A 26,652-nucleotide genomic window follows, 5' to 3' on the forward strand; every position below is an offset into this window, starting at 1 on the left:
TTTCTTGACCTGAAGAGTTAAACTGTTGAATCACAGGATACATTCCTTTTCTCAAATCAGCTAAATCTTGGCCTTCTTCTGTGGCTTTAAGTAGTGCCTTTTGTAATCTAGTCATAGGAGGGGGTGATTGATTGCTGGGGGGGGAGGGTGCTGGGGGTGTCACTGCCCCTCCCACAACTCCTCCTCCCTCCATCCTGGAAGGTGAAGTTTAATGGAGGCATGTCAATAATCTGCTCCAGTTTAGGTGGAGTTGAAACTGCCTTGTGAGAGTGAGAATCACCATGCCCTTGAACCTTACTTAACTCTACATGCCCTCTAGTGATACTGCTATTAATCTGTTCTTTGTCTTCCTCTTTTTCCTCACAATTCCTAATCTGGCTGTTCTTAAAATTTTTCTTTTTTCTATAACTTGCAGGATTCTTTAAGGCCAATTGCATTATGGTGTATATATATATAGAATGTTTCCTTGGAAATTGAATGAGGACCTTTATCATTGTAGTATTCACATAGTTGATCTCCTACAAGTTTCCAATTAACTGGCCCTATATCTTCTTCCTTTAAGAACCAAGAGGCTGTGGGTTCTAATGTACCTAAGAGTCCATTGATCTGCTCCCAAGTTACAATTAAGCCTTGTCCCTTGATCAACTTAAGTATGGTTTCTATAGCGCCCCCTTGGGGCAGAGGTAGGGGTGGAACTGGGGCTGGGGGAGAATCTTTTCCTAATACTTGCCCCATTTCAGCTAGAAAAGATTACTAGTGTAGCCCTTAACAAAGTAAGTTCCCTGTTTGTCTATTCACCCTATTTCCTGGTCACCAGGGACTTCTTCAGGGAAATTAGGGTCCTTGGTCCCCATGTTGGGCACCAAATGTGAAGACCAAGTTAGCTCCCTGGGTACCTTAGAATCAGCCGGAGTCAGGATAAGCAAAAGTCCTTGGTCTTTAGGAGGAGAAGTGAATTGGATGGATGGAGGATCTCCACAACCTTCCTTCTCTTCATCTACTGCCAAAAGTGACCCTGGCTCATCTTACTCCACCTCCTAGTTCCTCCCATAATTCTCTGTATACACCAAATGATTGAGCCAGCATAGAAGAGGAGGTAGGGCCATTTTTTCAAGAATATTCTAATAGAGTTTTGTCCAATCAGTAATTAGCCTTAAGTGCTGGGTTGTCCAAGTGCTCAGAGTTTCAGCCCTTTACAGGTATGTCATTTGAAAACAAGTGCATCTGAAAGATTTCATCTTCCATCTTTACTTAACTTGTACTCAAGCTGAATTTCTTCTACCACCTGTATTTTATCTGATGTGAATTACCAGAGTTATGAAATAGGGTTACTTCTGCTGTTATATCTTCCAAGGAATCCAGAATGATCTTGATATATGAATGATATATAACCTACTATAGAAGATATGAAAGGCAATCTTTTATTCTCTCAAATTGAGTGCTTTTATTCTTGTGTGATCAACAAATAATAGGCACAATGGAATCTCAATAGTCTACATTTTTTATTTAATTGTAAGGTGGGAGATATGAACCACTGTTGAATATTGCTTGAGAAAGTCTGCTTATTCCCTACTGATGCTGATCCAGGATGTCTTTAATTAATGTATTGATGACTTTAAACATTTGTATAGATATGAGTAGACATAATATAGGCTGGTAATTATTGTTCTCAGATTTCAACATGCATTTGGATGGATACAGTATTTTGCTAGCAAATAGTTATAACTGGTTTTATGAAGAAAAAATATGCATGAAACACTTTTAAATTAATCTATGCTATTAATATTTTATACTTCATTTTTGATAATAGCAACAAAAAAATCAAGGCCAAGTTTGTAGCATTTGCCAGTTTCTAAGATGTAAATACTCACACTGAAAATTTAAAAATTGGCTCTTGAAATCTGGGACTAGCTGACTCCAGTCTTCCCCTATATGAACATCTTATGGAATTTGTCCAGCTATATATAATCTGGGGGAAAAAAACCCAGCATAACTGGAAAATGAGCAGGGTCCAGACTTACAACAGCTAGGTAGTATAGTTAATAGAGCACTGAATTTGGACTTGTTTAGAACAGAGATCCAATCTTATTAGCCGTGTGACTCTTGAGTCAGTTAAACTTTCTTGGCTTCAACTTTCTCATATGTAAAATGGAAATAATAGCACCTACCAAACAGGATCAAATAATAGATTCAAAGTGCTTAACAAACCACAGAGTGGTATTTAAATATTATATTTAAAAGGAGGAGAGTAGCTGATTTACTTCTGTAAATTGCAAGGTGTGGTTTTTTTTTTTTAATGACTCCAAGCTTCTCATTAAAGCAAAGGCCCATATTTTCACTACCATCTTACTAGGATTGATATGTGGCAATGAGATGTATAATTTACACTGCCTTTGAAGAATTAGTAAGTATTATATGGAAAGCAATGGAAAGGCACATGGCAGGTAGGAGCAGGCTGCAATATACTACATGCAAGGAAGTCTAAAGAACAGCATTGAAGAAATGTATACAAGGCAAGAGGGATGAAGGTAGTTAAGATAATTCACATACTTTTTTGATGAGAAACAAGGATTGGTTCTAGCACACTGGTTGGACCACTTCTGGTGAACTTTTGGGAAAACATGGACACCTCATACACAATGGGCAGAGAGGGACAGATGGAGATTTGTATTGTTGGAAGGCATTCCTTTGTCACTGCGAGTTCAGATTCATTTGAGCATAATCAAGATACAGGTATAAAAAAAAGTCAGGGATAAAGATTAGCTTTGGAATAGGTGTGAAGAGTTAGCTGTACAACTTTAGAGTGATTCTGAGGGAGACTTTTGACATGGGGGAAAATAAGGACAGCCCAACCATTTGTAAAGTAGTATTTCATTATTATTTATCTGATGATTCCTTAGGGCTAAATATGATCTGTTAAATTTGGCTTGTGGCATTTCCTAACTATTCCATAAAGTCTTCAAATAGAAAGGGATAACATGTTATCTGATCTCTCTATCTTCTCTAGCACCTGGCATAGTACATTGTACCGAACATTCTATACACAATACATAAAATATTCTTAATCAGTTTATTTACTTGCCATTTACCATTTTCAAATTTTATGTTTTTGCTTTCTCTGTACAAGTTTGTTTTTTGGTATAAGAAACTTGTTTCATACAATATCTAAAAGATAGATATTTAACAAAATAGTAATTAACAAAAGTGTTCTATTCATGTACGTACCTCCTTTTTTCTTCAATGAATTTTAAGAAACATTTTATTGAAACTTATTAAGTGCTTGTTTCCTTCCTTCCTGGAGCACTGGAGCTGTGAGTTCCCCCTCTTTGCAGCTCCTCTTACTTTGGACCCTATGTTCTTCCCGTTATAGAAAGATAGAAAGAATGGTGTTTAGCCTGGTGAGAAACAACCTAAAGTGTGGGTCAGTCTGGGTGCAAAGAATTTTTTAAAGAGGAATAACAGAGGGTAAACTTGTGAGCTTTCTCCTCTAGCTACTTAGATACGTTAAGAGATCTGGACTGGTTATGTTCTCAAAGACCTATACGCCCAATACTGCTGGGGAATCAATTTCTCAGTTAGTACTCAAATGATTTTTTATTTCATAGTTTTTAGTTTTATTTCCCTACCTAAATCTGCCAATTATTTGAGGACCCAGTCTAAGTATAAGGACTAAGTTTCAACCTCATAAAAGAAAAATTCTTGTTCATGAAGTCATTGATAAAATTCCAGTAGGAATGAACAAATAAAGATTGTGACAATTATTTTTCTATTTAATGAATTACTGCTACTATCATTTTCTTTAATGAGGTACTTGGAGCTGATATGTAAAAAAATTTCTTCTCTAAGTATTATTTTGGAAAAAGGAGAGTAATTTCCTACATAAAGATAAACTATTATATATAAATCTTTTCTACATCTTTCAAACTTATGAATTGAGCTGTTCTGTTCATTCATTTATCAGATAGATTCTGCCTATTTTGTATTGCATTAAGAATTCAGGATAGGGTAATATCTATCTATATTAGTCTTTTCCTGGCAGGCCAAGGCCTCCTGTTCATCATCAGAGAACATTTATTTGTACCTGTAGAGTGCTCCATGGATATACCAATGGCAAACTCCATACCAGGTTAAATGATTAAGAAATACCAATGCACATAGTAGGTGCTCAATAAATATTTGTTGATTGAAAAGTAACACAGTCAATTCTATTTTGGCCCAATATGTACATTTAGTGTCCTTTTAAAATTCTGCAACATCTAAACAATGTTGTCTGTATTGATACCGATTTCTTGGTCTACCAATAAATTTTAATTTTTTTTTAGTATTAGAATTCATCATCTGATTCTGCATCCCAACTACAAGATTGTAGCTGCTCATCCTGTGGGAATTCTATTTCAATGTCATAGACAAAATCTGGGTCATCCTTCTTTTTCTGATTCTTTTTAAAGAGTTCATCCATGATGCTCTTCCTTTTTGCAAGTTCTTTATCATCTAGTTTGTTCAGATCTTCTTCAGGATCAATGGTTGTTTCCTGTTGAATTTGTTCCATAGTTTGGTCCAAGGTTTGCCCCCTTAGAAAACCTTTTAAAAAAGTGAATAATTTCTCCAACTGCTGCAGAGACACTCCCTCAAGGTAGAGTTTGTGTCTTGGATTATACTTTAGCTGTTCAGCAGCTCTACTACAATCTGGAAAAATGGAAAAGTTATGTACATTGTCAGTTATGGAGAAAAGAAAAAAAAATCTTAACAACTTATGATGGCCCTAGCTAAGAGGTATCAGTGCAGCATTCACATATATTCTCTGAATCACTTCAAACCAATTAATGAGCAAATCAAAACATTATCCATGATGTCATTGGTCCTCTTCAAAAACAAAGCATGAACGATAACAATACATACACACTCATGAGTATTTCATGGGTGCCATTGTGCCCATATCCATGTTTGGGGTCTATTGACTCCTTTGGGAATCTCAATGCATTTTAACTTGAAGAACACAACTTTGTCAATAAAATATCTTCATATTCATTATATCTCCCAAAATGGAAGGATGCAGGATCCATAACCTATCTAACATGAACAACAACCTAAAAAGGAACATTGGGCTCTGCCTGGACCTGGAATCTCTTCTGTATTCATTTAACATAGAATTGGCCCTAAGAAGCCATACCTGCTTCTTCTCATATCCTTTAAACATGACCCACAATGGTAGTGGTGCTCGGGACTGGCACATTTCAGGTACCAATCATCTCTAAGGAAAAGACATGAATGATGTGCTCATTCTTTCCATATAGAAATCACTGAATGCATCCGCAGGACTGTTCCTACTCACAAGTACGGTAGGTAGCTGTGGTCGACAACAGGGTTTTAAAAACTTTTTCTACTCACAACCCCTTTTTGCCTGAGAAATTTTTATGTGACCCCATGTACGTAGATATACAAATAGGTGTGCAGATCAGACATGTACTGATAATAAACCATAATTCTGAAACCCCCACATTTACGATCCTATATATGGGGTTGTGAACCACAGCTTAAGCTGGGGTCTACAGGATAGCAACCCTTATCTGTCTTATTTCACTTCCAATTTTTTCTACTTAGAGAGAGGCAGGCTGATGAACAGCAAACATTTATTAAGCACTTACTGTGTCTAAGCATTATGCTAAGCACTTGGGAAGAAAAATACAGTCATCATATAAATTTTTAGGGGGTAATTTTTCCCTATGCTTTGAACTAATACCAGCTAAAATGAGTACTTAGTCCCAGCCTTCTAAATGACTCAGTTTCATCATATCTAATCTTCCTGTGAGGAAGTTGGATGATCACTAGCAGGGAACCTCGCAAAAGAGATTCATGATATAGGTGTCTTTTGAACTAGAGGACCGTGTGATCCCTTTCAGCTCACAAGAGACTATTACAGCAGAAGCGAGTTAAGATAGGTAAGATAGAACACCTGTACCTGAAAACTTGGAAAAGTTCCGGATTGGCATGATACGCTGGCGAAATTTGTCCTGGGCCTCCCCTTGATAGATCAAGATAATGGCTGGAGGTTGGAATCTAATTCCACATTTCTTGGCAGTGTACATCATTCTAATTCACAGCTGCTGGACAAATCAGAAGAAATCTGATGGAAGCATTCTATTTAGTTGCATAATGACTCCCTGACAAAGGAAAAGGAGAAAATTTCAATAGCATTTTTTTTTGGTAGTATAAATTTTTTTTTTTATATTTTAATAGTTTTTATTTACCAGCTATATGCATGGATAATTTTACAACATTGACAAATGCCAAACCCTTTTGTTCTAATTTTTTCCCTCTCCCCGCCATGGCAGGTTGACCAATACATGTTAAATATGCTAAAGTATAAATTAAATACAATATATGTATACATGTCCAAACAGTTGTTTTTCTGTACAAAAAGAATCGGACTTTGAACTAGTGTACAATTAGCCTGTGAAGGAAATCCAAAATGCAGGAGGACAAAATTAGAGGGATTGGAAATTCTACATAGTGGTTCATAGTCATCTCCCAGAGTCCTTTCGCTGGGTGTAGCTGGTTAAGTTCATTAGTGCTCTACAATAGCATTTTCTATTGAAGGGTTTGATATTCCTCATTTTTCTACACCTCCCATTCAGTAGGTCAGTTCTAGGGCTGTATGATATTGAAGAAAATGACTTCCTGGTCCAGTCCAGAAAATTTTGGGGGCACATGTTAGCTCAAGCACAGGTATAGGTTTGTTAGAGAATTCTTGGCGCATTATCTATCAGCCCTAAATTGGATTTGAATTCCTAGATCAACTCAAGGACTTCTCTCACCTCACAGAGGCGCAGTTACAGTGATTCATTCAGCAAATATCGAGAGAGGCAGTGTGCTTTTAAGGGGAATTCAAGTCTTACGTGTGATCACAGACAAGCCATAAACCCTGTTCTGTAAAACGAAGCTAACATAGCCTCATAGGGATGTTTGTTAACCCCAAATACAATGTTAGCTGTCCAGGCGCGCTGGGTCAGAGGCTCCTCTGTGTCCAGTCGCACGGGGCTGAGATAAATGTCGGCCACCGCTTAGGTATGCTAGGATGGTCATCCCCACCTATCTAGTAGGAAAGCCAGGATGGCCAGTCCCCTCTGTCCGTCAAGGACTAGCTCTAGAGGGCCGGCCCCAACTGTCCAGCTGCGTCCCATGGCGGAGGCCCGCATGTCCGGGAGGGCCGGGAAGACCCTCCCCATGTGTGCCCCGGGCTGCGGGTCCAGCCCTTTCCAGGAGCCCCAGCCCGCCCAACTCCACGAGGAAGGCCCGTGCCTGGAGAGGGAGAGGTAGAGCGGGCACGGAGAGCGGCCAAGTCGGGCTCAGCCTCCCGTTAGCACGGGTACTGAAGGGGCTGGGGGTAGGGTCCTGGCCGGGAGCTACCTGGGTCTTCCAGGAGGAGGTGAAAGAGGTTACAGCAACTGGCCCGGTCCGGCTACGGCTCCAGGCCGCAGAGCCATCACCACGGGAACAGCGGCCGGGCTACGTCACCTATGGCCCCGCCCCGGCTCACTGAGGAGGCGAGTCCAAGGAGGGAGGGGCGGGGCGGGGCTTAAAGGGGAAAGGGAGAGGAGGAGCTCAGAGGGGAGGAGGAGAAAGGGCGGGGCACAGAAGAGACCGGGAAGGAGGGGAGGAGAAACTGGAGTACTGTTGGATCCAGAACACTTGTTTATAATGCTCTGGAAGTTATTCAGGCTTACTTCCTCACAGCAGCCCCGTGAAATAATGTAAGCATCATTACCTACCATTTTACGGGAAACAGGCCACTGCCCTCTCCTTCCTGCCCACAAGTTCAGCACTGTTCCGCCACACCTCAGTCGCTCCTCTCGGGATGGGGGGCGGGGCGGCAAGAACCTGGACTTGAGGGTCCTTAAAGGTCATCTGGCCTAACCTTTTTACATGGAGGAAACAAGGCCCAGGGAGGGTTGGCAAAGAGGAATGGGTGATGGAAGGGGGACAGGAAAAGAAGTTTGCTGCATTAGTCCAAATGTCACGGTTCGGGGCGGGGTACAGTGGAGGTAGGGAGATGGGAAGTGTTCGCGGGAAATGCGCATGCGCTTTCCTTGGGTCACCGCCACTGCCGGGCTCGCGTCTCTCCTAGGAAGCTCGCGCAAGGAAAAGAGCGGGGAGCAGAAGTGGGGGAAGGGAACAGCGAGGGTGTCGCTCTGCGCATGCTCCCACTTTTCCCTTTTCCAGTCTGATTGCGCGGGTGTCCCGCGTACCGGCGTCCTGGCTCCTCGGGCGGGGATCTGGCTCCTGGTGTGGGGGGCGGCCGTGCTTCTCAGCCGCGCCACAGCCAATGGCTCGGGTAAAGGGGAGGCAGAGGGAGGCCAGGCAAGGTGAATAGGTCTAGAATCAGGGATACGCAGAGGAGTTCGAGTAGAGCCGAAAGGTGGGATGAGGAGGGAGACTTAAAAGTCGGAGCCCCCAGCACGCTGAGCGGGAATGAGCTGACCGTGGGCGGAGTCCGGCTCTGCTGGGAGAGTCGGGAAAGGCCGTAACTAGCCATTAGCGACACGGCTTCTGGCCGGGCGGTTTAGGATCTCTCACCCTGAGCTGACTTCAATCCCAGGGTCCTCCTTGCCGGGAGGGAAGAACGTAATTCCTCCGTCGGCGCTGGAATTGATGCGCTCTCTTCCCTTTTAAACATCTGAATTTAAATACCCCGAACAAAACAAAGCAAAAAACATTTCCATGCAAATAGCAGAACACAAAAGAAAACGCGAATCTCCACTTAGTACCGATTCCTTTTTTCTTCTTAGAATACATAATCTACACTTTATTCTCAGAACTGGAGCTAATTTTTCAAGTCTAGGACATGACACTGTCAAAAAGCATCCCGTCCAAGGACTAAGGCGGTGGGACTGGATGTGGAGCGTCTCCAGGCTGATCTTTAAGAACCACTTGGTCCGGTGTGCAGGGAGGCCCAGCATTCTCCAGAAAGTAATAACTTTCGCCTTCGTTTTATGCAGGCCACATGTAGTGGCTTGAGGTTTTTTTTTTTAAATGCTATGAATAATATTGATAACGTGTGCATGGCCAGAAAACCAGGGATTTGAAATGTTTGCAAGAAGCAGAAACAAACTTCTAATTCGAACGTGTTAGTGAGGAAATCTGGCAATTTAGATTCCAGGGTTAAGTAATTGGACTTCAATATTTTCGTCGTCAGTGACATCTGATTTTCTCCCAGAGTCTTGAAATCATTATTCCTGTAGAAATCTGTGTAGTACTGGAAGTTAGGTCTTAGTGCCATGGAATTTACTGCAATATTCTAGTGTGCACTTTTGTAAAATGTAATGGCCTTAAACAAAGCACTGTTTTAATTTTACTTTTTAAACTACTTTTGTTTTAAGCAAATACAACATAGTAAAAATCTAGATTTATGATAAAAAGAAGTTAAGGGTAGTTAGATATTTAATATTTACAAAATTTGTCATTTCTACAGCTTTAAAGAATTTTTGTCGTGTCACTTTGTCCTTTATTTTGTAAATTTACTTGTATACATAATATTGGGGTGTCATAGCAGATAGATGAAGATCCTGGAATCAGAAAAATCTGAGTTCAAATATGATCTCACATACTTACTAGCTGTGTGACCCCTGGTCAAGTTACTCAACCTTGTTTACCTTAGTTCCTCATTTGTAAAATGAGCTGGAGAAGAAAATGGCTAATCATCCTAATTTTTCTGCCAAGAAAATCCCAAATGAGATCCTGTATGATTGAATAGCAACATGAAGAATATTGGGCCGAGGAGCTTACTAGATTCTTTGTTACTCTTTGGTTTCCATATTTGTAGTTCATATTTAAATAATTTAAATTCTTTTTTAATTCCCTCCTATCTTTCCAGGAGAACATATAGATGACTTCCATTTTCTAGATTATGGAGACTGAAACAGAGATAATGTGTGTTCTCACAGAAAGTTACTGTATCTGGATCTTTCATCATCCATTCATTTGATTGTCTTAGGTTCCTGGAATTAAATAGATTCTCATACATTTTAAGTACATATGAAATTGTCCCAATTTAAAAAAAAAAATTTTAAAGAAATTCAAGTAGGTCAGATTTTCCAGGAAAGTCAGTAGAAAATTTGTTGCAACTTCCTTAAAAATAATTGTTTTTCAGATATCATTACTTAAATATATATAGGGAATCTACTTTGTAAGTTTCACGAATTATTTCTTTCTATTGTTTTTAGGCAAAAATATCAGTTGTTCAGAGATTATCCTGATTCAAGAAATTGGGAAAGATGGCTTTCACAGGTAAGTTTTCTTAATAAGTTATTTCACAATGTTATTTTGTGTAACTTGGGGATGAAATAAATTGCTAAGATATTTAGGTGATCATCTGATCTGGTCACCAGACATCTATCTGGAATGCAGTTGGTCTATTGGTGTTTATTATTCACTGATTTCCTTGTAATATGTTTGAGAATAGATATGGAAACACTTAATTGAGGAAAAAAATAATATTTCAGCTCATATCATTCTTTCAGTAATTTGTGTGATAGTTTGACTTAGGCCATAACCAGACTTTATGTGTGACTATCTAATACCTTTTTTTTTATGCCTCTTAATTCTGGTGCTGTCCCTCTGTTAATTATGTTCTATTTATCTTATATAAAGGCAGCTAGGTAGCACAGTAGATAAGAGTACTAGTCGAGGAAAAAGGAAGACTTGTCTTTCTGAGTTCAAATTTATCCTCAAACCCTGGGCAAGCCATTTTCCCTTTTTCCTCAGTGTCCTCATCTAAAACGGCTTTGAAAAGGAAATGGCAAACTATTCCAGTCTCTTTGCCAAGAAAACATCAAATGGGTTCATGAAGAGTTAGGCATGAATTAAAAACAACTGAATAATAACAATTTATGCTGTATGACTTATTTTTTTAATATTTATTAAAGCTTTTTATTTTTTATTTTTATTTAATAGTTTTTATTTACCAGGTATATGCATGGGTAATTTCACAACATTGACAATTGCCAAACCTTTTGTTCTAATTTTTCCCCTCTTTCCTCCCCTCCCCCCCATGGCAGGTTGACCAATACATGTTAAATATGTTAAAGTATAAGTTAAATACAATATATGTATACATGTCCAGACAGTTGTTTTGCTGTACAAAAAGAATCAGACTTTGAAATAGTGTACAATTAGCCTGTGAAGGAAATCAAAAATGCAGGCAGACGAAAGTAGAGGGATTGGAAATTCTATGTAGTGGTTCATAATCATCTCCCAGAGTTCTTTCACTGTGTAGCTGGTTCAGTTCTTACTGCTCTATTGGAACTGATTTGGTTCATCTCATTGTTGAAAATGGCCACATCCATCAGAATTGATCATCATATGGTATTGTTGTTGAAGTATATAATGATCTCCTGGTGTATGACTTATTTGTACATATTATATTTGTTGGGGACTCTTTGAGGGCAGGTTTGTCTTTTGTCTCTTTTTGTGTCCCTGGAACTTAGAACAGTGTCAGGCATATGGGCAACATAATGATTGCTATCGATTGATTTTTTTTTTTTAACAGTACAGTTAGGATTTTCAGAATTTACAGGGCAGTACAGTCAGAATTTTCAAAGAAATCCCCTTGATGCACAGTGTAGGAAAAATGTGTCATACTTTGTTGGACAGAGTAATTTGTGTTAATTTATTTTGCCTGACTGTAAACCAGTATCACAAAGGAGTATTCTATTAGGAAACAACCATCTTGGAGGCAAAAAAAATTTAATAAAACATTAAAATCAAAGGACAAACATCTCCCCCATCTCTGATTCAATGATTTCATCTTAGTTTCCTAGAGGGGAGAAGATGTTGTATAAGGCTGTCAGAATCCATTATATGTGTATAGAGCACTGGGCCTGGAGTTAAGAAGAACTGAGTTCAAATCTAGCCTCAGATATTGACTAGTTTTGTGACCCTGGGCAAGTCACTTCTACCCACCTCAGTTTTCTCACATGTAAAATGGGGATAATTCTAGTATCTGTCTCCTGGAGTAGTAAGGATCAAATGAGATAATATTGTAAGGCATTTTGTAAACCTTAAAATACTATATAAATGCTAGCTATTGGAAGAATTATTATGAAATAGTTTATGTAGCATATAAAAAACAGGAAAGGAGAAATTATCTTGGATAGGCCATGTGAGAATGGGAAGTTAGACATTTGAGATTAGGAGGAAGGGCATAAGATGTATTATAACTAAAAAATATTGGAGTTGAGTTGGGGGGAACTCAGATGAATGAAAAACAAAGTGAGCTTTTGAAAGAGCAACAGCATGATTGTGATAATTTGACCATTAAGTGAAAAGCCTTTATCAAAAGAATTAATTAATATAATTATTTTCTAAAATTAGAAAACTTAATCTTGATGACATGTGGCATAATGGAAACTGAATGAAGATTATTTATTTTAAATTTGTTTTTCTTTTAGAGACTTGCTAACAAGAGTGAAACTTGGCACAAATGTTGAAAATTCACAGACCTGCAATGTTTTGATTAAATATCACCTCCCTTCGGGATTATATGTGGACCCATATGAATTGGCTTCATTACAAGAACACAACGTGACAGAGGTATAGTTAATAAGTAAAGTTTGGTTGTGATTATTAGGTCATTTATTCTTTGAATATTTTAAATAGGAGAAGCTGTGACTTTTAGAGAAAAGTAACATTGTCAACCAGGGAATGTTTTAATTATTTTGAAAATATTTCGAGATTAAGATCAGAATGTGTGGCATTTGTCCCAGAACAACATTGTACATGAGTTTAAATAAAACTTAAATAAAAATGAGGAAACCAAGGCTTAGAGTAGTTAAGGAAGAAGGAAGGAAGCAAGCATTGATTAAGTGTTTATTATATGCCAGGTATTGATACAAATACAAGCAAAAAGAAAAAAAATTCCTGTCCTTGTGAGCTTATATTCTAATAGCTGAAGCAAACACACAAAAGGGACTTGGAAAGAAGGGGGTAGGGGAAAAAAGGATGGGTGTCTATTTTAGAGTATGTTGAAAGCTGGGACAGGGCTTGGAGGGTAATAAAAGCTGACCTGACCTAATATGAAATATGAATATGAAATACAGGCTCCTGGAGCTATTCACCAATGGTGGCCCTTGTAGAAGGGTCATGTTTAGAGTAAAAAGCCAGGGAAGTAGCTACCCTAGAGTGAGGAGGCCTGGTAACTGAGGGAAGCTTCAAATAAGCAGCTATAATGAAGGGATTTGAAATCTAGAGAAACAGGAACAGGGCTGGGAGGAAAAGAGACTTATATGACTTTGATCATTACTACTTCCTTATCCTTTTTCCTTACAAAGTATCTCTTCCTATTACTTTAAAAAGCCATTAATAGCATATTTTCTTTGAGAATAGACCTATTTCTCCTATAAGAGTTTATGGTATGGTAAAATATATCCCCATCTAGCCTGGATTTTTGCTCACATTTCCCCCCAAATCCTCACAAATGAGCATAGTCAAGTAAAACAAATCCATGTGTTGATTGTGGTTGACCCTACTTTTTAGCGGTTTAGTTATAAGTTTCCTGAAATAAAAGCTGCTAATTTTTTGTTTTTATAGAATTTCTTATATCACTCCATATACAGAAGCTCACTGTTAATTGACAGATATCTCAGAATTTCTCTAATCTCATAAACATGATTCACAACTTTGTATACTGTCTCCATAAATTAATTTACTTCTTTATAGAATGAATCTGCAAATGATGGAGTTGGGAAACTTCAACTTATTAATATGTAGTTATCTGTATTTATTGGGAACTCTTTTCGTCTACTTAGCTGGCTATGATCCTCTTCTATGGGACAGAAAAGTAGGATTGGGTGCCCAACTGATGAGATGGAAGGGAGTTCAGTTATGGGGAGAGGTATGCATTTGTTTTGCTGAGTGGGGCCTATTAGCCTCATGGAGTAAATCCCTGTCTAAAAGAATTAGGAGTAGATATGGAGTATGGAGTAGCTCTCTTTAGTTTTTGAACACTTTGATGAAAGAAAGAAGCTAAGATGGGTTCATTAGGAACAAGTCATGCCAAACTAAGCTCTTTTCCTGTTTTTGATAGAGTTATGAGCTTATTAATCCTAATGTAAACATGGGATTATAGTATCCCACGTTGAGAATTGGAAGGGACCTTTGAGATCATTTTGCAGGTGAGGAAATTTATTTACCAGAATCAAAATAAGTCATAAATTCAGAAAGTAGTGGAGCTAAGATTCAATCTTAGGCCCTATCACTATTCATTATACTATGTTTCCAACTAATAGCAAAAAGGAAAACAAACTAAAGCCTGTAAACATTGCTTCAGGTCCAGTGGAGAGCTCTCAAGTATGAATCCCTGAATATAATTCCAACTGAGGTGCTTTTTTGGAATTTAAATTTTTCCAAACTGGCTGGCTTCATGTAAGGCTTTCTGGCTTTCTCTTCTAGATTTTTGGGGTTTAGGATTTCAGCAAGGCATTTGACAGAATCTGATGATATCTTTGTGGGCAAAATGAAAAAATATACCCTGGATGTTATTCACTTAATGTGAATTCTTAGCTAGTTGAATAACTGGACAGAAAAATTGTGGATTGAGAATAATCTGGTGAGAGAGTTTTGGATTTATTCCTTGCTTTTTGATTCAAATACGAATTTGATTCTTTAGGGATTGTGATATTCTATCTTTGCTCTATTAGAAGAATATTGTTGTTAAAAAGATGTTGTTAAAGATAGTTTCTGGAAATAGACTGTGATCTTTGAATAATCTGGGATTTTCCAAATGTGATGTAGTCTATTCTCTTTCTCGTTATATAAATATAAAAATAACACTTTGTGATTTTAACACTTTGTTTTGTAAACAGGGATTTCAGGGTTTGAGTTTTTGTTTTTCCTTTTAGCAGCTACTTTACTGCTAAACTTGTAGTTAACCAAGAGCTCTGGGCTTTATGAATTGCTCTTAGGCTAGATCTCTTATTTTACACACACACACACACACACACACACACACACACACACACACACACACATCTATATGTCTATACGTCTATATACATGTATACACCCATACATACTCATTTGTGTATATAAACAAGACTTCTTAAACTTCTTCCACTCATGACCTCTTTTTGCCAGAGAAATTTTTACGTAACCCTGGGTATATAGGTATACAAAAAAGACATACAAATCAAACATTATTATAATAAATCATAATTTCATGAGCCTACATTTAGTTATGAGATTACATAAGGGATTGTGAATCACAGTTTTAGAAGCTGGGATATAACACACATATATGTATACATATGTAAATATATTTACACTCATGTATGTATATGACATGTCATTTACCATAATTTCTTCATTCCACAGTTAGTGGGTGCCCCCTCAGTTTTCAGTTCATTGCTATTCCCTTACCCTTAGAGAGTGTGTGTGTATGTGTGTGTGTGTGTGTGTATATACATACATACATACATACATATATATATATATATATATATATATATATATATATATATATATATATATATATATATATATATATATATATATATATATTTACATATACGTTAGTGAAACCAGTGGTTTTCCAGTTTCTTAGGTTCATAACCTTAGAGTCATATTTCATTCTTCCCTCTCACATATCATCAATTGCTAAGTGCTATGGCTTTTCCCTTCTAAATATCTCTTATATTTGGCCCCTCCTCTTTACTCCCATTGCAACCATGTTTATTTAGGCACTTATATCTTTAATAGTCTCTTCATTGATTGTCTAACCTTCTCCAATCTATCCTCAAAACTAATTTTGATTAACTTTTCTAATGCCTATAATGTTGTTTCTCTATTCTAAAATTCTTAATTATTCTCCTTTGCCTGTTGAATGAAATATTTGCTCTTGATTCTGCTTTACAACCTGATTTCAGCCTATGTATCTAGCCCTATCTCATAATATTCTCCATTCATTTTCCATATTCTGTTGAAATTGTTCAAATAATCTCCATTTTCTTTTAATGCAGGTCTAGTGGTAGAGAATTGATGTGAGAATCCCCTGTAGTTGGAAACGCAGGGCCAATGTGAAATAATTCATGAACCCGAAAAATCTGAATGACAAAAGGGATTTTTATTGGTCCTGAGAAGCAGCTTTGCTAGGAAGACAGACTCCTCATTGGCAAGAAGTCCTGTGAGAAATAGCAAAGGTTATCACTGAGAAGAGAATGTCTTCACATCAGGCAAGAGTCCTGGTAGGCAGTTGTGCCAATAAGAGAGGTCCCTTGGCAAAGCATAATCTAACATCAGACTTCTGCAGAGATTTGGAATTCAACATTGTCTTTTTATTGGCAGTTTGAGGCTTGGTTCCAGTTGAAAAGAATCAATGCCTCCAGGCCTATATATTTATCTTGGAGTTTCAAGCCACTCAACAGGCCCAGATCTCCAACTAAATAAAATAATTTTGAAGGCTTTTTCCCAGAGCCTGGAATTTCCTGAAGAAGATTGGGCTACCTCCAAAAGATCAAGGGAGGGTGATTTGACCAAGATCTCAAATTGAATGAAGTCATTTAACTTGTCTGGGAACATATGCTTTCCCAGACTTTTTGGAGTCTGAGACTCTGAATCTCCCTTCTTTTACAGATCAAAGGGACATAGTTTCAGAGTTCACTCCCATTGCTTCCCCCTAAAAGTCAAGGGGGATAGTTTCAGAGTTCACCTCCCTTCACTTTTTCTACCCTCTTCCATCTCATTGTCATTGGTCATGTTGTTCACCTTACATGGAACAATCAACACAGTTCTCTGCCCCTCTTCCCACTTCTACACATTGAAATCCCTTCTTTTCTTTCAGTTTGCTTACCTACCCTAGGTTATATGCCCACTTCCTTTTCTGGGTAACTGTCTTCATGAAATATCTATCATACATAAGCCATCCTTGGTAATATGCTATGGTCTACTGTTAGAAGTAGCTCTAATACTGTCACTCTATTTCAGATTTGATGTTGGAATAAAATGAGGCACTTGAAAGTCATTAAACAATTAACAAAAGAAGATCTGGTTTATCCTAACACAATAAGAATATGCATATAGTAATATAAGTGGTCATCAGAGAAGGGATATAGTGAATGGTGAAGGATTTGGTGATTTAAATGGTCTTTAGAGATCCACCAAGGTGAAGGGGCCCAGATTCTGTGTGGTACCAGGAAGCTAGCTGTGGGAAGACCAATCAGGTCCTGGGCTGCTTTGCACAAGTAGAGAGGAGGGGTGGACATAACTAATAGTTCTGTCACACTTCAATATCAGCACTGTGTGTCTCAGTATTATGCCTTGGGTCATTTATAAGTTTAATTCTTCAGAGATTGTGATATTCTATGATTTATAAATGTAGCATATTGTCTGGAGAATGTTGTTATTTAAAAATAGGTGTTTGTGTCAGGAATCAGCTTGATATCAATGAAAGCAGATATAATTCCCCAAATACAGAGGTCTGTAATTAATTCTAAGTTCAGATCATTGTTCCTCAGCAGAGTCAACCAAAATATATGAACTGCTTGATTGACTATCCAATTTCATTTCAAAGTGTGAATAGGCATTTTTCACCTATTTACATTCTCCTTTGGAAATTTTTACTATAGTCTCTTTTAAATGGTTGTGGACTAGTCTTCATTTAAGAGATTCCTAATATTTCCAGGTTTGATACAATTCAATGTCATTTGCGATTTAAGAACACTTTGCAGTTATCTGCAGGCAAAGGTAATTTCTGTGCTCTTTGAGTCTCTCTGTTTAATGTTGGTTAAATGTAGATAATAAATTATAATAATAGTGCCTTTATCTTTATCTCTTTCCCATTTTTTTTCACCAGTAGGTCAGTAGTATACTCTTTGTTGAGAATGTTTTCATCTGAACTTTATTCTTTATTCCAATTTGGTGCGGATTTTGACTTTTGTTGCAAGTACTTGATGGTCTGCCCACTGATAATCCATTCTGAAATGACTTCTATGTCAGAAACCAACCACTGGCTTTTAAAATAAAAGTCAGTTAAGTTCTTTTAGTGATATTATTTGGCCATGTAATGCCTCTTCTGATTCTCTAAATAATTTATGATAGGTAGATGGGTTTCTCAGTATTCTCTAAGTCTTTGACCTCTTTCATGTCTTAACTCCAAACCATATTTGACAACATAATTTTAGGTATTTCAGTGCCATTTAGAGGCTTTTGTCAGATGCATTGTAAGATTTCTATATTTACCTAGCTCTCCAACAGATGTTGGTTTATCAGCAGCTATTATCTTTATGGTCATCTGACAAGCACTGAAAAATAAGATGACTAACTACTCCTATAAAATGATGGTCCTTATTATCTGTGGAATCTGACTGCCAACTTTGTTGTTGAGTCTTGTGAACTATCAACTCATTTAGGTGGGACTTCTTTTTGTCTTCTGATACTTTCAGCTGGGGATCTTGGAAGACTTTACAAAAGATGAAGTACCTAAGCTCAAACTCTTAGGTCCCAGTTTCTTCATCTTAAAAATGACAGAGTTTGATGATGATCTCTTTTTCCAGGTCTAAATTCTATATTGCCTTGGTTCGATGAAGGAGTTATTCCCCTATGTTTATCTCCTCTGGCTCCTCACCATTGCTTAGCATTAATTTTAATACAATAAACGTTTTTGCAGAAACAAAATTAAAGAAAAGTACAAAGCTGGGGAAAAATTTTTTATAGCCAGTGTTTTTGATAAAGGTCTCATTTCTAAACTATATAAACTACATAAAAAACTGTCAAATTTATAAGATACAAATCATTCCCCAATTGACAAATGATCAAAAAATATGAACAGATAATATTCAAATGATGAAATTAAAGCCACCTACCATGAGAATGTACTCCAAGTCACTATTGATTAAAGAAATGATAAAAGGAATTAAAACAATTCTGAGATACTATCTTACACCTTTCAGATTGGCTAAGATGACAGGAAAAGTTAATGATAAATGTTAGAGGGAATGTGGGAAAACAGGACACTAATGCATTGTTGGTGGAATTATGAAATGATACAACCATTCTGGAAAGCAATCTGGAGCTATGCCCAAAGGGCTATAAAGCTGTGCATACCCTTTGACACAACAATGCCATTACTGAGTCTGTATCCCCAGGAAATCTTAAAGGAGAGAAAAAGACCCACATGTGCAAAAATATTTGTAGCTTTTTTTGTGGTAGCAAAGAACTGGAAAATGAGTAGATGCCTGTCAGTAAAAGAATGGCTAAACAAGTGGTATATAAAGATAGTGGAATATTATTATTCTATAAAAAATGATGAATAAGCTGATTTTAGAAAGCCCTGGAAGATTTACATGAATTGATGATGAGTGAAACAGGAAGAACCAGGAATACATTGTATACAATAACAACAAGATTATATAATAATCAACTATGAAAAACTTGATTCTTTTCAGTAGTTCAGTGATCCAAAGCAATCTCAATAGATTTAGGATAGAAAATGCTATGTGCATACAGAAAAAGAACTAAGGAAACTGAGATCAAGATCAAACTGAGAAAAAAAAAATCAGTAAAGCCAATTAATACATCAAAAAAAGTTTGAAAATATATGTAGTATTCTACACTCAGGGATCTCTCACCTCTTAAAAAAGGTGGGATGGATTAATCATTCTTTAAAATCTAATTTAGATACCATCTCCAGAAAGTATTTGGCAATCTCTTTTCCTTTAGGCAGTAAAGAATTGACACATCTCTAATGAAATCTTCTATTTTTTGTTTTCTCTTGTAAGTAATTTTTTATCAGTTATGTTTCCTCTACCTGTGAGAAAGGATCTAGTTTTATCTAAATCCAGTATTAATGGCTAAAATCTACTATCTTTATGATACCTACCATTTGCCTTGTCTCCTTTTTCATATTAATTTTTAAAGTATCCAGACTTTATGTCTGTCTATTATGTGAGAAACAGAACTAACCTTACAAACTTGGGGTTGATTTCCTGACCAATCTGACTGGCACTTTGGCTTCTTTGTGAGTCCCTTATTTGTTTCTGTGAAGAACAGGAAGCTATTAGAATGACTTAATCACTTTAGCTTCCACATATCCTTTTGTTTTTTGGTGGTGGTGGTGGGTTTTTTTGTGTGTTTTTTTTTGAATAGTAGTAGTTAACATATATATTTGGTAATAACTGAAAAATTTAATACTTTTGGGAAAATATTTTATTATCAAAATTAGGAAGCAAGGAGAGATTATGTCAAAGGTTGTGCTCCTATAAGGATGAACTCTGGCAATCCTTTTACCTAAGAACTTCCTTGGATTGCAGTGATTTTCTTGTAACAGTCTCCACAAAGGCTTGAACATAAGAGCCCTTTTCTTTTAACTAGCTGGCCTTAATTAAATATAATTCATTATAATTCATACCTTTTCCATTGTAGATTTCCGGGTCTCAGTGAATTTGAATGAGGGGGGGAATTACATCTTTATTTTCACCAACTTATTATTGAAATAAGAATTTCTGAAATAGAGAGGGCCATCACACACATACACACCTAGACACACAGAGTTAAGGGCCCCTATATTAAGGGGTTGGCTAAACTGGAGAGAATGTATTTGTGAGGAAAAACTTGTTTTTGTTTTTGTTTTCTTTCAAATTTTTATGTATAGGGAAGGGGTGGAAAGTTATGTTGAATAGGGAAAATATGCCAGTCAATTTGATTTTTCTGCCTCTGTGAGTAGCAGGTTTTTGGGATTTTTTTTTTTTCTTTCTTCTAGATAATTGTTTTTTCTCTTTACAGGCAATGATAATTCAAGATACTGTTGATTTAGAAGCTCCTGACTATTTGTCTGAAGAACTTGATGTCTTTGTTTATGCCAAGTCAGATTCCCAGTGCTCTGAGTGCTTTAGAACGATTTTGCCTGTTCACTGCCGGTATCAACAGCCTGGGGAGAAAGAAGAAAAAACTTTTGTGGTGGTGAAGAACCCAGAATTATTTGTCAGTTGCTATAATGGTAAATGTTATTTTTTAAAATGTCCCTCAAGTAAGGTGAACAAGTATCTCATGGACCTTTGATCTGTTTCATATAGGGAACCACTTTTCCCTGGTGAGGAAATTCGCTCTACCAGTGTAGTCGCACTTTTTTTGTTCCTTATAGCCTCAGATAACTGCCCAAGGAAACACAGAAAGGTTTGTCTGAGGCAGAACTTGTATTCATTTTCTCATAACCTCAAGGTTGGCTTTATGCTACCTCCTCTCATAGAGAGTTCTCAGAAAGGTGAATGATACCATAGATTTTTTCCTTTTCTTTTTTTTTTTAATTGAGTTTGAGAATTCCTTTTAATTTTGAAGCTGCCTTTCTATAATGTGAGTTAATTGAATGTAGAATAAGTCAACTACCAACAACACTGCTAAGTGCTAACTATGTTGGAAATTTTGAAGCAGCTGGTCAAAAAGACTTTTGCTAGTGTTTAAGAGAAGTTTGAATATTGGTGTCCTCAGATAAAACATTTAAAATTTTTCTTTTTCTTAGCCTAAGTAAAGACTCTCTCATGTCTTGTTATTCCTTCTTTCCCTAGATTTTCCTTCTCTGAACTTATGGAAACAGTCTGACATGGAAGCTCCTTGTTCTGTGAGGAATAAGCACATCTGTCAGTGGAGCAAAGTGAAATATAAATCAGTAAGCTTGATTTAAAAAAAAAAATTGCTATGATGCTTCTGTCACAGTTGTAAATTAAAGCTTTAGGGCATGGTCCAGAGGAGGTGATTTGTTTTGTCTCCAAAACAGAAGCCCACCTTTAGGTTTGTCATTGTTTCAACTAACTCTTTTCAGTTCTGTCCAAATTCTTCTTTCTTTCTTCAGGATAACTTCTGTACAGTTCCTCACTGTTGATTTTTCTTCCATTTTCTGTTTCCTTAGTTCCTTCTTTGAAGTTTTAAAATTTGATGTCTTTGTCTAGCTCTTTGTTGCTGTTGTTCAGTCATGTCTGATTCTTCATGACCCCTTTTGGGGTTTTCTTGCCCAAGATAATGGAGTGGTTCACCCTTTCTTTCTCCAGCTCATTTGAGAGAAGAGGAAATTGAGGCAGCCAGGGTAAAGTGACTTGCCCAGGTTCATACAGCCAGTGAGGTATGAGGCCAGATTTGTACTCAGACAGATGTGCCTTCTTGACTCAATATATATGAAACTATTTTGTTGTCAGAGCTAGAAAGTTATTTTCATTTTGGTGTCTGGTTAGCATGTTAATATTTCTCAGAACTCATATTTGACCTATAGTATTGACTAAATTTTTCTAATGCTACAATATTGCTGGGAAGTTACATTTGAATTGTAAGTTCATTAGGAAGTGAGAAATTAATAATAGTTTAGTGATAGAGTAAGTTTGGTAGCAGAAAATTCTGAAAAGTAATTTCACCATTTTAAAACAAGGTAAAATCAGTGCTTAACAGCTTATACTTTTTAAGAACTTGTTCTCTTAAGTGAGTTTTTATACTTTTTCAATGTTGTTTTCTTTTTCCAAGCTGTTGATAATTTTTTCATTTTTTTTGCATAACTCATTTCTTTTCCCAATTTTTCTTTTGTCTCATTTCAATTTTACAATCATTTTTGAACTCTTCCAGGAGAACTTTTTGGGCCTGAGACTGATTCATATTTCTCCTGAGACTGATTAAAACCTCTTAGAGGTTTATTCACATGTAGGTGTTTTGACATTGTTGTGCTCTCAGAAGTTTGTGTTTTGATCTTCCATGTTGCCATAGTAGTTTTCTATTGGCAGGGTATTTTTTTTTTAAACTCATTTTCAGTCTATTTTGTGACTTAAAATTGAGCTCTGCTCTTGGGACTCAGTTGGTATTGTCCTATGCTTCTTGTACTAGGGAATAAGAGACCAGTAACTGACTTGACCCACTGTGGCCCCTGGGTTGGCAGCTCCCATGATGGGCTGGTCACTAGGCATAGTCTTACCAGCTGTGCTGGGTCGTCTGGACCTGCTAGGCCTGACAACTAATCTGATGTTGCAGGACTAAAGGCCTCACTGCTGACCTGCTGCCTTGCTGCTTTGTTGAGGTAAGATAGAGGAGACTTGGTTGCTGATCTATGCTGGACTTCCCACTGGCTTGCCCAGACACCAGCTGTGCTGGGCTGTACTCCTCTTTTACCCAAGTGAGGCAAACCTTTCATTCTAAGTTATCTTGGGCTAGAAAATTGTTTTATCCAGGCCCTTTATGGGTTCTGTTGATCTAGAATTAATTGATTTAAAGTTATTTTGAGGGGGTATGGGGAGAGCTCAGGCAATTTCCTGCCTTTTTTCCTGTCATCTTGGCTCTGCCTCCTTCCTTAATGCCCTAGATGGAATTTGTAATTGATCTTTTATTGCATATTTCTTTACTTTGAATAATGTCTTTTTTTTCAAGTAATAATGAAGATAAATGGCTTGACTAAGGTAGTGATGACCTATGAATGTTTAAAAGATATTAAATATTGAGAAAATATAAATCAATAGATTTAGAATAGAAGAGACCTTAAATATAATTTAGTCCAATAAATTTTACATTAATGAGGAATTTGATCTAGAGAGTTTGTCTCTCCTCCAAGGTCATACAGGTGATAAATCTAATTGTTATGGGTTATGTGAATACCAAATTTGTGTAGGCTTTTATGGTGGCATAAATTTAGAAACCAAGTATTTGGTTAATTTTAAAAGAAAGCAAACTCTTATTTACCTGTCAGATTTTTTAAAGTTTGTTCATTCCCCTAAGACTTTAGTCACTAAATTGACAATGGGAAGTTAGGTACAGTTGAACTTAGAAAATCAGTTTAGTTGCAAAAGACACCACCATAGCTCTTTTGCTCTTGCTGTAATAATTCAGTTGTGACAGTTCTTGAGTAATAGATTTTTCAAGATGTTTGGACAAGAAAGCAGTAGAATAGAAAAATGGTGAGAGATTTTGTAGTTTACTTGCTACTTTTATTCTTTTTACTTTTATTTTATTTTTCTCAATTGCATATAAATGAATCTTTTTGACATTAAAATTTTTTTTAAACTATATTCTTTCTACCTTCTCTACCTCTCTTTGAGAAGTAAAACTGAGTAAATATTAATTTAAAAATTAAATATTATCTTGATAAGGCAGTTTGACATAGATTATACATATGCAGTCATGCAAAACATTTCTATATTAGCCATTTAACAGATTTCCTAATGTGATTCTTGTTAAGAATAAACATCTTTTTAGAGCTATGTTATTTATACACCATATAAAACCACTGTGACAAATTGAATTTTATAAATATATTAATATTACTTAAGGTAAATATGGTAACTGTATTGGGATCTTGTTGGCATTTGTTATAGTCAAACTTAGATTTAAAGGTCAAAGAAAGCCTCCATAAATGTGACTTCAGCAACAGGAAATAAAACATTGCATTATAGAATAAGCTCTTTTCAAGAGCCTTCATCAAAGAGTGCTTTAAAAATATAGTGTGATAATTATTGGCTGAAACAGACTCAGCAGAAAACAAACTGATAACCTTCCTCCCCCCAAACTGAGTGATTAAAGTAATTGTAAACTCTCCTTTGAATGAGCGTTTAGAGTTGCCCTCTAATCTTAAATTTAACTTGTCAATTCTCTTTCTTCATAGGTAAATCAGAATGTGACATTACAGGTTCCAGTGGGCCTAAGAGAACATTGTCTTCTTGTATGTGCCATGACGCTGCTTGTTACAGTCTTATGTTCTATTTTTATCCTTAGAGCAGTATTCAAACATGGTCATTTCTCCCTGTGAAAATGTAATGATTTGTGGTACTCTAGAATTATGGCATTCCTTTTAATTGACAGTAAGGTATTTTAGTTTTGGTGAAATCAATTTTCTTTTCTTTTTTTTTTTTTTTTGCAAGGCAAATTAAGTGACTGTCCAGGGTTACACAACTAGATAAGTGTTAAGAATCTGAGGTCTTATTTGAACTCAGGTCCACATGACCCCAAGGCCAATGCTCTATCCATTATACCATCTAGTTGTCCCAGGTGAAACCAATGTAATAAAATATGGAATGGTATTTTGTAAATGATTTCACTTAATTTTTACTTAATACAGAATTTTGACACTGAATTTGTGCTTGGTAATTCCTCATATAGCAAATGCCAATATAAACAATTTAATTCTGTTAAAAAGTTAAATTATTTTTCCAAGAATAAGGTCAACTACAAGATAGTAAAACCCTTGGAAGGTAAAGAATCATGTCTTATTTATTTATGTATCTTCCTCATGGCCAATCACTGTTCTTTGCTCTTAGTGTAATATATGTTAATTGAATTGGAATGGAAAAATAAGTTCTGTGTGCAGAGAGACGAATTTCTTAAATTTTTGTCATTAATAACTAACAAATATTTTAAAAGTCAGAGAAAGCATAACAGCTGAAGAACTATAATATTTCTAATCAGACATTGGATTGAGGATTAATTTTTTGGGAAAAAACCATTAAAAACATCTAGAAGTTTAGGGAGAAGCAAAATTAGCACAAGAGATTATTACTACTAATAGCAAAAGTTCAATGGCTTTCTGTTTCTGTATTTTATTATACTGCTTCTAAATTTATATACATATGTGTGTATATGTATATATACACACATACACACACTCATATATATATATATATATATATATATATATATACTTATATATATATATATCTGTTACTGGTGAAGAAAGAAAAATAGTGAAGCTATTTAATAAGCTTTAATGCAAATATGATTCTTAAAGAAGCTCTTTTTATAAAATCATTGCTTTCTATGAAGTCTTATGTATCTCTTAAGATTATTTACAGATTGATTTTTAAAAAATTGAACCCTAGTTACTGATGTATTTCATTTAAAAAAGAGCAAGCAACAATACCAGTAGGTGGAATTCTTACTAAAATTGTGAAATAAATGTGCTGCTAGCCATTAAATCAGGATTATTAATTTTTTAAGATACATTTTTATTTATTATGTTAGTTTCCAATTACTTGTAAATTTTCTTTAACATTCATTTTTCAAAATTTTGAGTTGCAAATTCTCTCCCTTTTGCCCTTCATCCACTCCTTTAGAAGATGAAAAATATGTGAAGTCAAGCAAAACATGTTTCCATATTGGCCATGTTGTAAAAGAAGACGCAAAATCTCTAAGAAAAATACATTTAAAAAAGCCCTATGCTTCAATTTGCATTAAATTCATCAGTTTTCTGAGGGTGGATAACATTTTTTATTATGAGTTCTTTGGAGTTGTTTTGGATCATTGTCTTGATCATCATACAATATTACTCCAACATTCTGCAGTGTTTTGGTCCTGCTCACTTTACTTTGTATCAGATCATGTAAGTTTTCCCAAATTTTTCAATCAGGATATATTTTAACTATGTTTTTTGTAGAATAAATACATGTGATATATGGGTGTGGTTTATACCATATATGTATATACCATACCATATATGAATAAACCATACATATATAAATATTGCATTTGTTCTCTATATACACATGTGTATTTTTCACTAGTAATTTCCTAAATTTTTGGTAAGAAAAATTTTACATGGGTTAACACATTTTATATCAGTTGAATGTACTTGTCCTATTCTCTTCTTTCTCAGTGTCTTTTCCTTGATCTCATTTTGTTTCTTCTACCTGGAATAGAAGCTGCCTCCAGTAG

General features: G+C 36.2%; 4 protein-coding genes across 5 annotated transcripts in view; 3 read left to right on the plus strand and 1 right to left on the minus strand.

Annotated features, from left to right (window-relative positions):
- Positions 1 to 26,652, plus strand: part of LOC141561646 (uncharacterized) — a 612,565-nt gene that overhangs the window by 424,609 nt on the left and 161,304 nt on the right. The gene's annotated exons all lie outside the window — the stretch shown is intronic.
- CEP19 (centrosomal protein 19) lies at positions 3,059 to 8,116 on the minus strand. 2 transcript variants are annotated; one of them, XM_074301536.1, is made up of 3 exons: positions 7,770 to 8,116; positions 5,960 to 6,161; positions 3,059 to 4,686 (listed from the first exon to the last, which is right to left on the minus strand). In XM_074301536.1, exons 2-3 carry the CDS (start codon positions 6,087 to 6,089, stop codon positions 4,325 to 4,327), a joined length of 492 nt encoding a protein of 163 aa, XP_074157637.1. In that variant the 5' UTR covers positions 6,090 to 6,161; positions 7,770 to 8,116; the 3' UTR covers positions 3,059 to 4,324. The 2 variants fall into 2 exon arrangements, with proteins under 2 accessions (XP_074157637.1, XP_074157636.1); XM_074301535.1 differs by lacking the exon at positions 7,770 to 8,116 and adding an exon at positions 7,408 to 7,552.
- PIGX (phosphatidylinositol glycan anchor biosynthesis class X) lies at positions 8,071 to 25,078 on the plus strand. Its single transcript, XM_074302102.1, has 6 exons — positions 8,071 to 8,332; positions 10,221 to 10,284; positions 12,447 to 12,588; positions 20,770 to 20,983; positions 21,549 to 21,649; positions 24,611 to 25,078. The coding sequence occupies exons 1-6, from the start codon at positions 8,071 to 8,073 to the stop codon at positions 24,752 to 24,754; spliced, it is 927 nt and encodes a 308-aa protein (XP_074158203.1). The 3' UTR covers positions 24,755 to 25,078.
- PAK2 (p21 (RAC1) activated kinase 2) overlaps positions 21,548 to 26,652 on the plus strand; it is a 116,870-nt gene continuing 111,765 nt past the window's right edge. The window contains exon 1 of the mRNA XM_074301532.1: positions 21,548 to 21,649. The gene's annotated coding sequence lies outside the window, so the exon portion shown is untranslated. The remainder of the gene's footprint in view (positions 21,650 to 26,652) is intronic.

Source organism: Sminthopsis crassicaudata, chromosome 3 (assembly GCF_048593235.1).
Source record: "Sminthopsis crassicaudata isolate SCR6 chromosome 3, ASM4859323v1, whole genome shotgun sequence".
Lineage (NCBI taxonomy): Eukaryota > Metazoa > Chordata > Mammalia > Dasyuromorphia > Dasyuridae > Sminthopsis > Sminthopsis crassicaudata.